This window comes from Phyllobates terribilis, unplaced genomic scaffold (genome assembly GCF_046119375.1).
Source record: "Phyllobates terribilis strain yellow unplaced genomic scaffold, ASM4611937v1 Scaffold_8__6_contigs__length_399053987, whole genome shotgun sequence".
In the NCBI taxonomy this organism is placed as follows: Eukaryota; Metazoa; Chordata; class Amphibia; order Anura; family Dendrobatidae; genus Phyllobates; species Phyllobates terribilis.
Window position 1 is genome coordinate 156,267,420 of NW_027362768.1, and position 15,520 is coordinate 156,282,939.

The 15,520-nt window shown below is 49.0% G+C and overlaps 1 protein-coding gene across 2 annotated transcripts in view; it reads left to right on the forward strand.

Moving 5' to 3' along the window:
• COL24A1 (collagen type XXIV alpha 1 chain) overlaps positions 1-15,520 on the forward strand; it is a 322,172-nt gene that overhangs the window by 91,242 nt on the left and 215,410 nt on the right. For both annotated transcript variants that reach the window (XM_073643550.1, XM_073643551.1), the window contains exons 6-7: positions 2,922-2,975; positions 14,461-14,514. In XM_073643550.1, coding sequence (XP_073499651.1) covers positions 2,922-2,975; positions 14,461-14,514 — 108 coding nt within the window. The remainder of the gene's footprint in view (positions 1-2,921; positions 2,976-14,460; positions 14,515-15,520) is intronic.

The window sequence follows — 15,520 nt, forward strand, 5'->3', positions numbered from 1 at the left end:
ATCTGAATCCCTATGTGTCATGCTAGGTATGGGAAGGACCCAGCAACGACGGGAAAAAGGGGAAGCCCAGCTACTAGGGAAAGCAGGAGTGGAGACCCCTAGGCAGATCTAACAACATCCTGGCTCCCCTATCGTCCCAAAATAGGTTCCGCACCTATTGCCGAGCAAGATACCTTAGCCCTGGGTGTCCCTAGAGCTAGCCCCTAGGAAGGGAGGGGGAGGGGTGAGCACTAGTCAGGCCCACAGCAATTAAAGACAAGGGGATACACTTAGCTTTGAGAAGACGCTAGAGAGATCACGACTACAATCCACAAAGGAACTCCAAGAAGAATCCAGCCGACAGCCAGAACTCCAGACCTGAACAAAGGAATATACTCTATCACCAGCAAATCTCTGGAGAAACTGAGGGTATTTAAAGATCCAGCATGGGTGAGTTAATTAGCAGCAGAAGGTGGAGATCACCGCTGGGTCCTAGAGATGGAGGGATGATGAAAGGATCAAAAAGGTGTCTGCAAGGCCAAGCGCAGCGACTTTCTACAGCCGGATCCAGAATGACTGTCTGTCAAACCTGATACACACTATGTTTACCCCTTGTAAAATAATAACACTCATACTCACCTCCAGTGCCAGCACGGTCCCAGCAGGCTCGACACTGGCTCACCCGGGGATCGCTGACGATGAATCCAGGTAGGAAAAGTCTAAATACCATTTTTGGGCCAGAAGTCCCAATGAAGTGCTGGGAGGGGATAAGAACATAGTGTGAACCCCGCCTAGGTTGGAATTAGGGGTCTGACTACATATTAACACTGATGGTTCTGGAACGGGATGTCCACTTAGGCGTGATGGTCAGGTATGGAGTCCACGTATCTAGTGTTATTAGTGTAGAGCTTTTTAATCCCTCTGATGTGCTTCAATGAGCATTAAGATGTCTTTTAGTGCTCTGATTCCAAGTAGTAGCTTGTAATTTGTGATGATTATACATACAACGCGCTCTTCAGCCTAAACAGAGCTATGTTTAAACCAGCAATGACATAGTTTGATATTGATGGTGGCTTTATGATTGCAGACTGCGGAATACACAAGTGAGAAATAGGTTTGGGGACCGTTCCAAACCAAACAAACGTCTTTTAATAACCTTGAGAGTATTTTACATTTTTCCTAGAAACCAGTCTTGTGAAGATTTCTTGAGCAGAGAAAAAAATTGTACTAGAGAAGGCTCACAAATTCTAGAGAAGGCCCACAAACAGGCTTCTACTATATCAGATTTACCTTCTATACTGGGCATTATGTTCCATAAAATGCAATTTGGCTATAATATATTGGATACTGGCTGACATTTAGCTGCATCTGCTGTAGGGATATTCTGGGAATTAAGTATCCTTGGTGCATACTTGACCAGACCCTCATTTTAAGATAAGATTCCTGCGAGGGTCACCTTGAGAGGTAGATCCACAGAGCCTCAGGTCCAGATGGGCACATGGACCCCGGGCGTTGGTGGAGCAGGCAGAAAGGCACTTGTGGAGCGAGGACTTGGCACATTCGAGACCACAGGAGAACAGGTGCAGAGAGGACACAGACAAGTCCGAAGCAACACAGGCAGCATGTATGCAGGGTCACAAGGCAGATGCAGACCATGAGCTGATAGAGGAGCACAGCAAACAAAAAGGACTGGGAGTCTTAATACCTAGACACAGGTATATTTCTTAGTGGGCCCTAAATAGGCCTAGGCAGATGATATTTTAGAAGCACACCGGGCCACTTATAAAACCCAACGTGGAGCACAGCAGAGAGCAACAGCCATAGTGGAAAGTGGTGAAGCCTTGCCAAGCTGAGGAAAGTGCGTAACTGTTCCTGTCCGGGATGGGAAGGTTGAGGAAAGGTTTGTTGTCCGTCTACTGTAGCTGAGAATAGATCTCTGGGGTACCTTCTCAGGCCCCCACCTAACCTACTTTTTGACCTATACTTGTAAATGCCATAAAAGTATAACAAAAGGGGGGGGGGACGACAACCCGTGTAATGTGTTTATTTCCTTAGGATTAATTGGGTTTCTTATTTTCTGGATTATGTTATTTTAGCTATTCTAGGCTTTGCTCACATCACATTGGCCTATTGCCAACAATCCAATTTTGTGGGGACAAACCTGCCAGGCAAACACCAAAAATAAAAAACAAGGTTTTAGGGGCGCTCCTGTGTAATTCTATTGGGATTTAAACAGCAGCGGTTTTGGTTATTAAAATGTTGGTAAGAGGGTCCATGTGTTTTCTTTGTATGGTAACGTGCAACAGAGGTAATTCTTCCTCTGAGACAGTGTTTCTATCAAGGAATATCTTCAAGGAACTATTTTTTTCTTAGTGATTGGAAGAAAAACATTTGTATGGCATACAATGGTACAGTATGGGTGAGTAATTTTTGGGGTGCTGTATTTAGACTCTGCACAACTCTGAACTTGGATCTACGGAGTCATAAAGCACAGAGAGTCCAGGACTGGCAGCCGCAACACAGACCCTTATGTGGCTGTATTCTGCTCAACTGGAATCGTCGGATATTTTATATTGTCGGGTCATATGGATGTAGTTTTCATGGAACTGTACTTGTGTATACATAGATCAGGATGCCATAACTCTCCTGGACTTTTATTAGATGGTTGTACAGAGGTTCAGTGAAATGGGGGCAACTATTTCTAACTCTGTTTGACAGGAACAAATTTTTATTCTGAGTAGCTTGGAATAAAGAAGATCTCACTTATCCTAATTCAGCGAGTTCTGGCAGCTATTGTAACTGTGCATAGAGGGTGAAGAGCTGCTTTATGCTTTCTCTATGAAATAATATTTGTACAACTGTATATAAAGGAGGAGAATATATATAAACGATGAAGGTTTGTCTAAACTGTACTCACTAGAAATTTTTTATCTGTCCAACAGGGTCCAAAAGGAGATCCAGGATTGTCCCCGGGGCACGCTCTATCTGGCCCAAAGGTACTGGAGCCCTATCGTTATATTGCGAGCAGTGATGCACTTTTCCCTTGCTTTAATTTCGATAAATCTTCCACATTAGTATGGATGGAAGATATTATTCTCATAAGCAGGTTATAGTTTTTTTTACAACATTTTTGATAATATTTTATTTTTAAGTTTTCATATCACAATATTAGAAATTTTTTAAATTTTCACACTGGCTACAAGGCCTAATACTAGACTTCATCTCCTTGTTCTTCACATGGAAGTTAACAGAAATGTACTGACTCAGATCCTATTTGTTTGTATAGAGGCACAATCTGAGAATGCTGTAATCTAGGGAAAGATCATTGTTCAGGGAGGAGAGGGAGGTGAGCTGTGACATCACCTATTGTGCATGGTGGATCCTGTGATATCTAATGTATATAGAGGTGTTAACATTCATTGTACAGGAAGAGGAGGAGGTGAGCTGTGACATCACCTATTGTGAATGCTGGATCCTGTGATATCTAATGTATATAGAGGTGTTATCTGTGATTGTACCAGAGGGGAGGAGGTGAGCTGTGACATCACCTATTGAGAATGATGGATCATGTGTTATCAGTCATTGTACAATAGAGGAGAGGAGGTGAGCTGTGACATCACCTATTATCAATGGTGGATCCTGTCTTATATAGAGATGTTACCTTTCATTTTAATTCTGCTGGTCTTGATAATGAGACTGCTGAGAAGTCATCAGTACAGAACAGGAAGTTGGAGTCTATTGGCCAGTGTGAAAATTGTAAGATTTCTGAGTTCTATATAAAGATAGTGATTTGAAAAATTTAACAAAAAAATGACTCGCCCCCTAGGCCGTGGGGCACCCGGAACCGGGCCTTCTGGTGTACGGTGCTGATGGGGGTAGTAGTGGCAACCCGGTCCCGTGGCTCAGGGTGGTCAGACCACGTGCAGTCTATGTTTATGGTGGTTATTAATGTCCGACTACGCCACCCGTGGATTGCGGTCAGGGATAACCGCTTCTGCTAGGCAGACCGCTGAGGCTGGTGTTGGTGTGCAGCACAGGGGTAGGATAACTCCCCACGGGAAGAGTGTAGCCTCAGGGCAGTGTAGGTGAATGCTGGGGGTGATAGTGCAGGCCGCAATAGTAAGAGTTCAGAGTCCGCTTCAAACAGTCCAGGGTCTTTATTGTAGGTATTATTAATGACCCCACAGTAGTACCGGTTAGGAGGTTAGGAATGGGCCTGGGTATCTGAGAGCATTCGGACGAGCCCCACGGGTCAGGGTGAGTGTGAAGGCCTACCGTTCTCTCTATGCTGTTTCTGACTATCCCCCTCTTCGTGGTGTAATAGCCCACGTCCCAGAGCTGGCCATGTACTCCTCGCCTGAATGGCTTGCGACTCGGGCCTTGTGTACCTTTTGCTTTCTCTGGTCCCTCTGTGTGGCGGAGCCTCCAGGCTTCTTAGGCCAAGGGACCTGAAATCCCTCATGGGTTGGTTCTCTGCTGCTGGGCTTACAACCCTGACAGCCTCAGACCCCAATGTCCGGTTGTGTGATTCTCTCAGCCAGGACCGGCTCTCGTTGCCTCTGTCCCTGGCTTGCAGTTTCTCCTCTGCCTCACGGACTCCTCAGCTACAGCTGAACTGTCCCTCCTTCTCTGGGACTAGTCTCAGTCCTGAGCTAGGTCGTCCAGTTCTCTCTAACCCTGCCCCCAGTTCCAGCTTTTATAGGGGCAGCCAGCTCCCCCTACTGGCCTGGGACAGGAGGTGCTGCATGCTAATTGTCCCTAACCAGGGAACCTCCCTCCTGCTCTCAGACACAGCCTTTATTATTTGTGGCATCCAGGCCTGGGGTGACACATTCCCCCCTAGTAAAGTTTAGTACTCCGGGACTAAGCCTTTTTGGCCAACAACAAACAGGGTATAAATGACAACATAACATATTTACAAGTACATTTTGTCCTTAAGGTCACGGCGCTTCCGTGACCGGGTGTCCATATCACCCAATAAAGTGAAGTTTTCCACAGTGTGGGGACCTGTCCCTATAAACCCCAAGTTCCTGGCCTTGGGCGTGGCGGCAAGGTAAAAGCTAACTGTAGCGCCCCGAGGGTTCGGCCGCTACAGGGGTATTGCACCTCAGACCAGAGGTGTGATATTCCACTCCCAGGTAAGGATGGAGTATGGACCAGGGCTCAGTTAGCTGCATACAGCACACACACCCCATTTCCGAGGGACAGCTCTACGGTGCTCCCACTAGACAGAAGTGCAGGCACGACCGACTATGTCCCTGTCTGGAGTGAGGAGGGGGGGGTGGAACACCCAGTGCTGTAGGGACAGATAGGGGTTGGTTCCTGAGCGTAGGAAGGAGCCCATTGGTTGCTGGTCACCTGGGCTCATGGTCAGAGGGAGGTATAAAAGGTGGGCACCATCTTAGCTCTAGGAGAAGTTCGTTCGTTCGTTCAATCAGAGGAGAAGACCGGGAGTGGAGGCTCTGTAGGAGCTCCACTCAGGAGCGGGCCTAGAGAGAGGCCGGAGAAGAGAGAGAGAGGAGGTGAAAGGGAGCTGTGATTAAGTCTCATCCCAGCTCCACGAGAAAGGAACAGAGAAAGAGAAGAAGAGACAGAGAAACAGAAGGGCTCAGGAACAAGAAGGTGGAAGGGACCCTAAGAACCCACGAGAATCCAGGGTGAAGGGTCAGGCAGATTAAGGGTACCGGATCCCAAGTTGGTGGAGGAGAAACTACCCTCAGCCAAAGACCGGTCGTCGTGATCATCTATTGGTGCGACACCTCATCAAACCTGCTAGGAAGGCACCATATAGGACAGCGGAGGACGGGGCCCACGTTTAACCGCACAAGTCCGCGGCAGCTGGACAAAAGTGGGTCACTGGTGAGGCAGGCCAGAGAAGGGATTAAAGGGGGTCCTGTGCCATGCTCCTGACCTGCCTGGGAGTTGACCGAGCCCCACACCTGGTGGACGCAGCACGGCTCGGGCGGTCACTGCTGACAGAAGTGACCCGGAACAAATGAACTGTGAGTAAAGACCCTGGACTGTAACTTGTTGTCTGTGTGCTCCTTCGCGCCTCCAGCACTACCGGTACTGGGACTCTCACCACCATCACTCCCACCATCCACTACACTGCCCTGGGGCCGCACTCTTCCCGTGGGGAGTCACACCATCCCAGCTGCATTCGTCATCAGCCCCAGCGGACTGCCTTGCAGCGGCGGTTCCTAATAGCCGCAATCCACGGGTGGCGTAGTCAGACATTATCTAAAGCGCATAGCAGACTACCATTGGTCTGACCACCCTGAGCCGCGGGACCGGGCCGCCACTACTACCCCCATCGTTCCCCTATCGCCCGGATCCGCGTGCCCCACGGCCCAGGGGGCGAGTCATAACTACTTTGGACCACAAGGAGGCCACGCTGGACAGGTTTTTCTTCTGTGGCCATCTTCGCAAGAGGGCACCAAGTGCAACTATCTACATGGTAGTTCCGGTTATTCACTGCCCATAACCTGTCAGTCCATTGTATCTAGAAAAACTGGGAAAACAGTATTAATAACCAGGTAACAAGTATAAAACATTCGCAATATATACAGCATTTAGATCTTCCAGCGAGCTGGTATTTGACCCCTAGTGCTCCGGGTTGACCTGCGTAACCCACTGTCTGGTGGTGGTCTAACCTGGCTTTCCCCACTAGCATTTAGGGTACAGCTACTAGCTGGGTTTACAGGCAGGGCAGGCAGCTGTCTCCGGGTCCTTTGGTTTACCGCAGGCATGGCAGGCTCACTGTCAGCAGAGGGTTGACTCTCCTGGGCTGCTGGAATGGGTTCTTCTGCCTCTGGGGCTGCTTGTTCTTCTTGTTCTTCCTGCTCTCCTGTAGGTTCCTGCTGGGTTGGCTGAAGGAAGTGTAGGACGGGTACCACTATTGCATCGTTTTTCCGAGTCCAGGACCGGGGGAACTCTCCAAGAACTGTGCTGATCATTTCTTCCTTGTCCTCTGCAGGTTCAAGGTCATCTTGATCTTCTCCTGCACTCTGTAGTTGCTCGGGGCACCGTTTTAGGTGGTCTCTGGAGACAGTGCTAGTGGTTTCTCCTCCATCCTTGGTAATTACACATACCTTCGGGTTGTTGTGGTCAGACTGCAGTACTGTGTACGGGTCTCTCTCCCACTGGTCATCTAGCTTGTGAAGCTTTCTCTTCCGCTTCAGGACCTGCTCACCAGGTTCCAGGGGACCAGCAGGGGCGTGTTGGTTGAAGAGCCTCTCTTGCTTTTCTCTCTCTTGAGCCAGACTCCTCTCCACACTCTCCTGTACCTTCTTGTACTGTAGCCGCCGTTCCGTATCCCAGTCCGCATCTGGTGAGGTGTCCTCAGGTGTCAGGACTCCCATCTCCATGTCCATAGGCAGCTTACCTGGTCTTGCTCGCATCAGGTAAGCCGGGGTGCAGTTGATAGCATTCACCGGGATATGGTTGTATAAGTCTATCAGGTCTGGTAGCTTCTCCGGCCACAGGCTGCGTTCTTCCAGGGGCAACGTCTTGATGAGATCAATGACGATATTATTCATTTTCTCACACAGCCCGTTGGTTTGCGGGTGGTAAGGCGTTGTCCGAATCTTCTTACAGCCGTAGAGGTTGCAGAACTCCTGGAAGATTTCCGCCTCGAACGCTGGACATTGATCTGTCAAGACCTGTTCCAGATACCTGTGTGGACGGCAGAAGTGTTGTTGGAAGGCTCTGGCCGCTGTTTGGGCTGTCAAGTCTTTAACGGGAACCACCACAAGGAACCGGGAATAGTGATCCACTATTGTCAGGGCATAGACGTAGCCCGACCGGCTTGGAGCCAATTTCACATGGTCCAGAGCTACCAGCTCAAGAGGCTGCCTGGTGACGATGGGCCTCAAGGGTGTCTTCTGGCTGGTACAGTCCTTCCTTCTGAGGTTACATGGGCCGCAGTCCCTGCACCACTTCTCTATGGCCCCTCTCATACCGACCCAGTAGAACCGCTCTCTCAGTAGGAACTCCAGTTTCTTCCACCCGAAGTGTCCCGCTCTGTCATGGTAGGCCTCCAGGACCATTGCTGCATTTCGTCTCGGGACCACTACCTGCCAGGTCAGTTCGTGCGTCCGGTGGTTGACAAGCCTTCGGCACAGCTTACCTTCGTAGAGGAATAGTCTGCTTTTCTCCTTCCATAACCTCTTGGCTTCCTCTGGAGCATCCGGGCCAGGGCTAGCGTCTGCCTGGGTCAACAGGTCTTTCACCAGGCGTATTGCAGGGTCACCATCTTGCGTTTCTGCACAGCCGTGGTGGGGTAAGGGGTTGAACATGATGTTGGTTAGGTCTCTGTCTCTTACCCGGTGAGAATACTGAGTGGCCCCATACCGGTGGAACGCAGGGAGCTCTACTTCCTCCAGCTCTTCTGAGTCTTCTTCTCCTTTGGGTAGGTGGGGCATTCTTGATAGGGCGTCTGCGTTGGCGTTGGTTCTGCCTGCCCGGTATTTGATTGTGAAGTCATAATTTGATAGCCGGGCCATCCACCGCTGTTCTAGGGCACCAAGTCTTGTCCAGGTGTGTCAACGGGTTGTTGTCCGTGTACACAGTGAACTTTGCGGAGGCCAGGTAATGTTTAAACCGCTCTGTGACGGCCCACACCACTGCCAAGAATTCTAGCTTGAAGGAGCTGTAATTCTCCGGGTTTCTCTCGGTGGGCCTCAGCTTCCGGCTGGCTTACGCGATCACCCTTTCTCTGCCCTGTTGGTTTTGTGACAGTACGGCTCCCAGCCCCACATTACTGGCGTCTGTGTGGAGGAAAAAAGGCTGGCCATAATCGGGGTAGGCCAGGATCTCATCCCCCGTGAGGGCCATCTTCAGCTGGCGGAAGGACTCCTCTTCCGGCTTGTCCCACTTGAAGGGTGGCTTTTGGCTTCTGGTCTTAGATTGTCCTATAAGGAGTTCCTGCATAGGGGCTGCCATCTTGGTGAACCCGGGGATGAACCTTTGGTAGTAGCCTACCAACCCGAGGAATTGCCTCACTTCTTTGATGTTAGAGGGGCTTGGCCAGCTCTTGATTACTGTAACCTTGTCGGGGTCAGGTGCTACTCCCTCTGCACTCACCACGTGTCCTAGGTACTGTACCTTCGGTTTCAACAGGTGACACTTTGAGGGCTTCACCTTCAGGCCATAGCCTGCCAGGGCTTCGAACACCTCTGCCAGGTGTTTTAGATGGTCCTCGTAGGTCTTCGAATATACAATCACGTCGTCTAAGTAAAGTAGGACCGTCTCAAAGTTTCGGTGCCCTAGACAGCATTCCATCAGCCTCTGGAAGGTCCCGGGTGCGTTGCAGTGCCCGAATGGCATACAGTTGAATTCACTTAATCCCATCGGGGTGGTGAAGGCGGTCTTCTCCTTGTCAGCCTCTGCCACAGGAACCTGCCAGTACCCGCTAGTAAGGTCCAAAGTAGAGAAGAAATTAGCTGATTTTAGTGCGGCCAAAGACTCCTCTATTGTAGGCAACGGGTATGCGTCTTTATGGGTGATACGATTGACTTGTCTATAGTCCACGCACATTCTCATGGTACCGTCTTTCTTTTTTACCAGAACCAAGGGGGCTGCCCAGGGGCTACAGCTGTCTCTAATGACCCCGGCTTCTTTCATTTCTCTCAGCATGCCCTTTGCATTCTGATAATGTGCAGGGGGTACAGGCCTGTGTCTCTCTTTTATTGGTGGGTGGCTCCCCGTGGGGATGCGGTGTTCTACCCCTTTCACTCTGCCGAAGTCTAGCGGGTGTTTACTAAAGATTCTCTCGTACTCCTGAACCACCCGGTAGACTCCTTGTTTTTGGTGCAAGGGAGTGGAGTCAGCACCCACGTGGAGTTTCTGGCACCAGTCCTCCTTGGGTTTCTGGGAGCCATTACCCTCCGCCTGGGGAGATGGAGGCAAGGGTTCCACGGCCCTGACAGCATTGTGTTCAACAGTATACAATTTGGCTAGTGTAGCGTACCGGGGCAAGTGTACTTCCCTTTCCCCAATGTTTAAGATCCGGACGGGCACCCTTCCATGGCGGACATCAACCACCCCCCGGGCTGTCAAAATGGTGGGCCTGCTGTCTGAGTACACGGGTTCTACCATGGCTTGGTAGTCTCTTCCTCTCAACCCGATTGCAGTCCGACACCAGATCATCATTTCACTTTTGGGAGGCATGGCAATGGGGAACGGGTCGCTCATCCTCACGCTACCGATCTCACCACCAGACAGTTCTACCTGTTGCCGTCTCATCAGGGCTCTTATCTCTTTCTGGAGGACCCTCTGTTGGCTGGAACTCGCATTCATCGCCACCTGCTGCAAAATTACAATTACTTCTGAAAGACAATTTTCAATCACGTTAGTACCCAAGGTTATTTTAGGGTGACTTTCTCGACGGTCAATGTCCACAATGATCACTCCCTGTGCCGGCAGTTCAACTTTACCAATGTTAATGGTCATCTCTCTGAACCCCACCTGCGGCACGGGCTGGCCATTGCTGGCAATGATTCTCAAATCATTGTCTGGATAGCGGGTTATGTCAGTGTCACTCCAATACTGCTTAAAAAGTACATAGGGGATGGTAGTTACTTGTGACCCGGTATCCAGCTGTGCACTCATGGGGATACCGTCCAGCACTACGGGTAAAACTGGGCGTCCCCCCACGTACTTATCACGCCAATTAGACGGGCCTGATGACCTTATGCCTGGGGGTTGGCCCTCTGCCCTAGGTCAGACCCATTTAAAGTACAGTACCTGGCTACGTGTCCCGGCTGGCTGCAACGGCGGCAAATCAGCTGTCCATCCTCAGTGTAACGGTCGGCGGGCCTCCCTCTGAATGACGGGATCCTCCTCTGTCGACGCCACGGGACATCCTCCGGACTGGAAGCCAGCTTGATTGGTCCTGACGGGTCCATCTGTAACGACTGTACGGTCCTGGTCAATGCAGCAACACTCTTTGTTAGTTATTGGACCTGATGGTGCAGGTTTGCAGGCGGGGATGGGTTTAGGGCCTGCGTATCGGCCCCCACAAGGTCTGCGGGGTAGGGCGCCGTCCCCTGGTGGTAAGTGATGGCAGGGCGCCGGGAAGCTACAGCTCCACCTGGTGCGGGTTCTCGGAGCACCCGGATGGCCCTATCTTTGAACTGTGCAATAGTCAAATTGGGGTTCTGTAGGGCCATGAGGCGCAGCTGGGTTCTGTGGGTGCTGGACAGCAGACCTTCTATGAACTGGTCAGTCAATTGTTTATCTGGATCCTGCATGCTGCCAGGGTCAGCTTGCTTAATTGCCCCCAAGGCTTCCTGTAAATTTAGGGCATATTCTCTGATGCTATCTTGAGCTCGCTGCTTACATCCATAGAACCGCATTTTGATTTCTGCTGAGGTACGGGTATCAAAGGTACTCCGCAGCCGGGTCAGAGTGTCCTTTACAGTCCTTTTCTCCTCATCTGACCATGATTTCACTTCCCGCTGGGCTGCACCGGTTAGCTGCCCCGTCAGAATGCTCACTTTCTGTTCTTTTGTCAGGGGATAAACTTTAAATAAACTGTGCAGTCTTTCCTTAAAATCAGTTAATGTATGGGATTCCCCTGAGTATTGGGGCAGCCAGGCCGCTCCAGGTATGTAGGGCATGGAGAAAGGCATCACCGCTGCTGCAGCCACGCTGGTGGTAGAAGGTCCCTCCGCGTCCGACATCTTCCTCCCCCCTAGTTAACCGTGGCCTACCTTCTGGCGATCCTCTTCTGTAGGCCGCGGCTCCGCTTACGATGCTCTGGGCGAGGACCTTGCGTCGCTCGGTGATGACGTCGGCGTCCGTGGATCTCCTTCCAGGACCTTGCGCAGCGTCTCAGCATAGGGCGGGGCTTCAGGTCTCGCGCGTTTTTGATGTCCACGCCCCTCTTCTTCCCGTGTGGCATCCCGAAGATGGCGCCCGATGGCGGGAAACGGCTCCGATTGGTGGGAAATGGCCCCGAATGGCGGGAAACTTCACTCAGGTAAGTATAAAGTCTTTTTCAGGCACGCAATACCCGTTTGTGGTGGGTTGGTCACAATCCTGCCGACTACGCCAGAGCTGACTCGCCCCCTGGGCCGTGGGGTACCCGGAACCGGGCCTTCTGCTGTACGGTGCTGATGGGGGTAGTAGTGTCAACCCGGTCCCGTGGCTCAGGGTGGTCAGACCACGTGCAGTCTATGTTTATGGTGGTTATTAATGTCCGACTACGCCACCCGTGGATTGCGGTCAGGAATAACTGCCGCTGCTAGGCAGACCGCTGAGGCTGGTGTTGGTGTGCAGCACAGGGGTAGGATAACTCCCCACGGGAAGAGTGTAGCCTCAGGGCAGTGTAGGTGAATGCTGGGGGTGATAGTGCCGGCCGCAATAGTAAAAGGTCAGAGCCCGTTTCAAACAGTCCAGGGTCTTTATTGTAGGTATTATTAATGACCCAACAGTAGTACCGGTTAGGAATGGGCCTGGGTATCTGAGAGCATTCGGGCGAGCCCCACTGGTCAGGGTGAGTGTGTAGGCCTACCGTTCTCTCTATGCTCTTTCTGACTATCCTCCTCTTCGTTGTGTAATAGCCCACGTCCCTGAGCTTGCCGTGTACTCCTCGCCTGTATGGCTTGCGACTCGGGCCTTGTGTACCTTTTGCTTTCTCTGGTCCCTCTGTGTGGCGGAGCCTCCAGGCTTCTTAGGCCAAGGGACCTGAAATCCCTCGCGGGTTGGTTCTCTGCTGCTGGGCTTACAACCCTGACAGCCTCGGACCCCAATGTCCGGTTGTGTGATTCTCTCAGCCAGGACCGGCTCTCGTTGCCTCTGCCCCTGGCTTGCAGTTTCTCCTCTGCCTCACGGACTCCTCAGCTACAGCTGAACTGTCCCTCCTTCTCTGGGACTAGTCTCAGTCATGAGCTAGGTCGTCCAGTTCTCTCTAACCCTGCCCCCAGTTCCAGCTTTTATACTGGCCTGGGACAGGAGGTGCTGCATGCTAATTGTCCCTAACCAGGGAACCTCCCTCCTGCTCTCAGACACAGCCTTTATTATTTGTGGCATCCAGGCCTGGGGTGACACAAAAGCATCACATTTAAAAATATATACACATAAAGCACAAAAAATGGATCTAAATAACAGGTCAATTTCTGGAGACACATTCCATTTAAGATCCTGGATCATACGGAAGTAAAAACATTGTGGTACTTCGCAGGAGAATAAACTGATGCATAAACTATGCAGTAATTTATACATTACCTAATGCAAAATGCATAACAATGATAAGGATGATTAAAGAGACTGTCCATAACTTTGATACTAATGACTTATTCTTAGGTTGGGTCATAAAAATCAGATCGGTGGGTACCCAACACCCGATATCCCATTAATCAGCTGTTAGCAGGTCCCTTTGCTCCTGGATATAAACTGTGAATGAAGCTACATATACTGTTTCCTAGCTGTCCATACACTTTGGATACGGTCTTTGTCCATATGCTGTATAGTGGACATTCTTGGGTACTGCAGCTAATCTGCCGTCTGTATCAAAGCCCTGGACAAGCCCTTTCATGTCAAAACTAGCTAAATGTGAGAGGATATCATGTGATAGACCAAGCACATCATTAAAAATAACAAGACATTAGATATTTGATTTTTCCTACAGGAAAAAAGTATTTGTGTCTCCTTTAGAAAAAAAGATTCTACTCAATGAAAATACATATATGTCCTAATAGAGCCTATGGATAAAGGTTTCTCCATATAGGACAACCATTTAAAACTAAACCTAAATGACAAACTTTCTAGTAGACACTAATTGGGGGGAATTAAAATGTGCCGAACTTCTCACTGTGGCTTATGTTGGATAATAAATTTGGCACACCTTTAAACTCTTTTCCTTGTAACTTTATACCACCAAATGGTTGGCCAGCTTGGCGCCATGTTTTAATATAAATTTTGACACACTCTGTCACATTTTAAATGATACCCCTTTCCACTAAGCTAAGCCTCTTTTACCTCCAAACCAGGTCCCATTTTCAGTAAGATGCAAAATCTGTCTAAAACACATAGGAAATGTAGTCCACGGCACAATCAATTTAGTGAATCTCCCATGGTAGCTAAAGATACTTAATTTGACTGTGGAGGCTCATTCTTCATAGCCTCCAGTAGACAGATGGCTGATAAGTGAGGATAATTAGTAGTAATGAGAAATGTCTTCTAACGAGTGATGGAAAGCATTATTATGCTTATTACTATTTAATACAGAAAATATAGCTCCAACATGTTCCATAGAGCTGTACAGAATTGGCATTAGTTCCGGCCCCCAATGTGGCTTGCAATCTAATTTCTTAAAGGGAATGAAGTTTCATAAGAAGCCACCTTTGAATTCCCCACAGGACTACAACGCTACCATGCTCACTGAGACACCCTGCTGCCATAGCTTACATGGTTTTAATAACATATTTTTTATCATACCATTTATTGATTTCCTTGTTTTTCTTTTTTGTGTTATAGGGGGATCCTGGACCAATTGGCTTATTGGGAGACCGTGGACCGCCAGGGGAAAAGGTATTGTACTATTTGAATGTAGTTCCCATGGAAGTAGCAGCTGATTTCCAGATTGTTCCGCATTTTTCCTTTGATTCTACAAAGAAGTTCCTTTTAAAGTAGCCTATTCTTGGCTTATAATGTCCACTGTCTTATATGTAGGGAGACAGACGGTAGATATCATAACGAGTCGATTAATCCTTAAAGGGGTATTCCCATCTCCAAGATCCTATCCCAATACGTAGTAGGTGTAATAATAATAATATTTGCAAACAACTCCAATTAAAAATGTAGTATTGTTCTTCTGATTTGCTATGTCTCTTTCCTCATGTGCAGGCATTGCAGGACCTTAGGTATCCATGGCTACGACCACTAGCAACTAGCTAACTAACTGTTGCTATATCAGTGGTCATAACCATGGATACCTAAGGTCCTACAATGCCTGCACATGAGGAAAAAGACAGTAAATCAGAAAAACTATGCTACATTTCTAATTGGAGGTATTTGCTAATATTTTTATTATTACAACTACTACATATTGGGATAGGATCTTAGAGATGGGAATACTCCTTTAAGGATTAGTCGACTCGTTATGATATCTACTGTCTGTCTCCCTACATATAAGACAGCTGGAGATGGGAATACCCCTTTAAACCCAAAGGTCCTCCAAGTTCCAAAGGAGAGGAGAACAGCAAAACTAGCGGTAAATTTATCATGCTAATCATACAGTGGTGCAATCTTAGAGAAATCTCTCGCTATATGAATGAATCTTCTTTCAAACACAATGTTCTAGAAAATTATTTTAAGTACAAAAAGATCAAATGTCATGGCATCACAAAGACACTTCTAACTTTGGCAATCAGCTCCAAAACAAATAGAGCCACATTTGTCTACAGGTTGGATTTCGTATTGGAGCTCAACTCAAATGAATTGAATAGGACTGAACTACAGTACCACACACAACTTGTGGCGCTGTTCATAGGAAAGCAGCAATATTTTTTCTATCCTGGAAAACACCTTAAACACC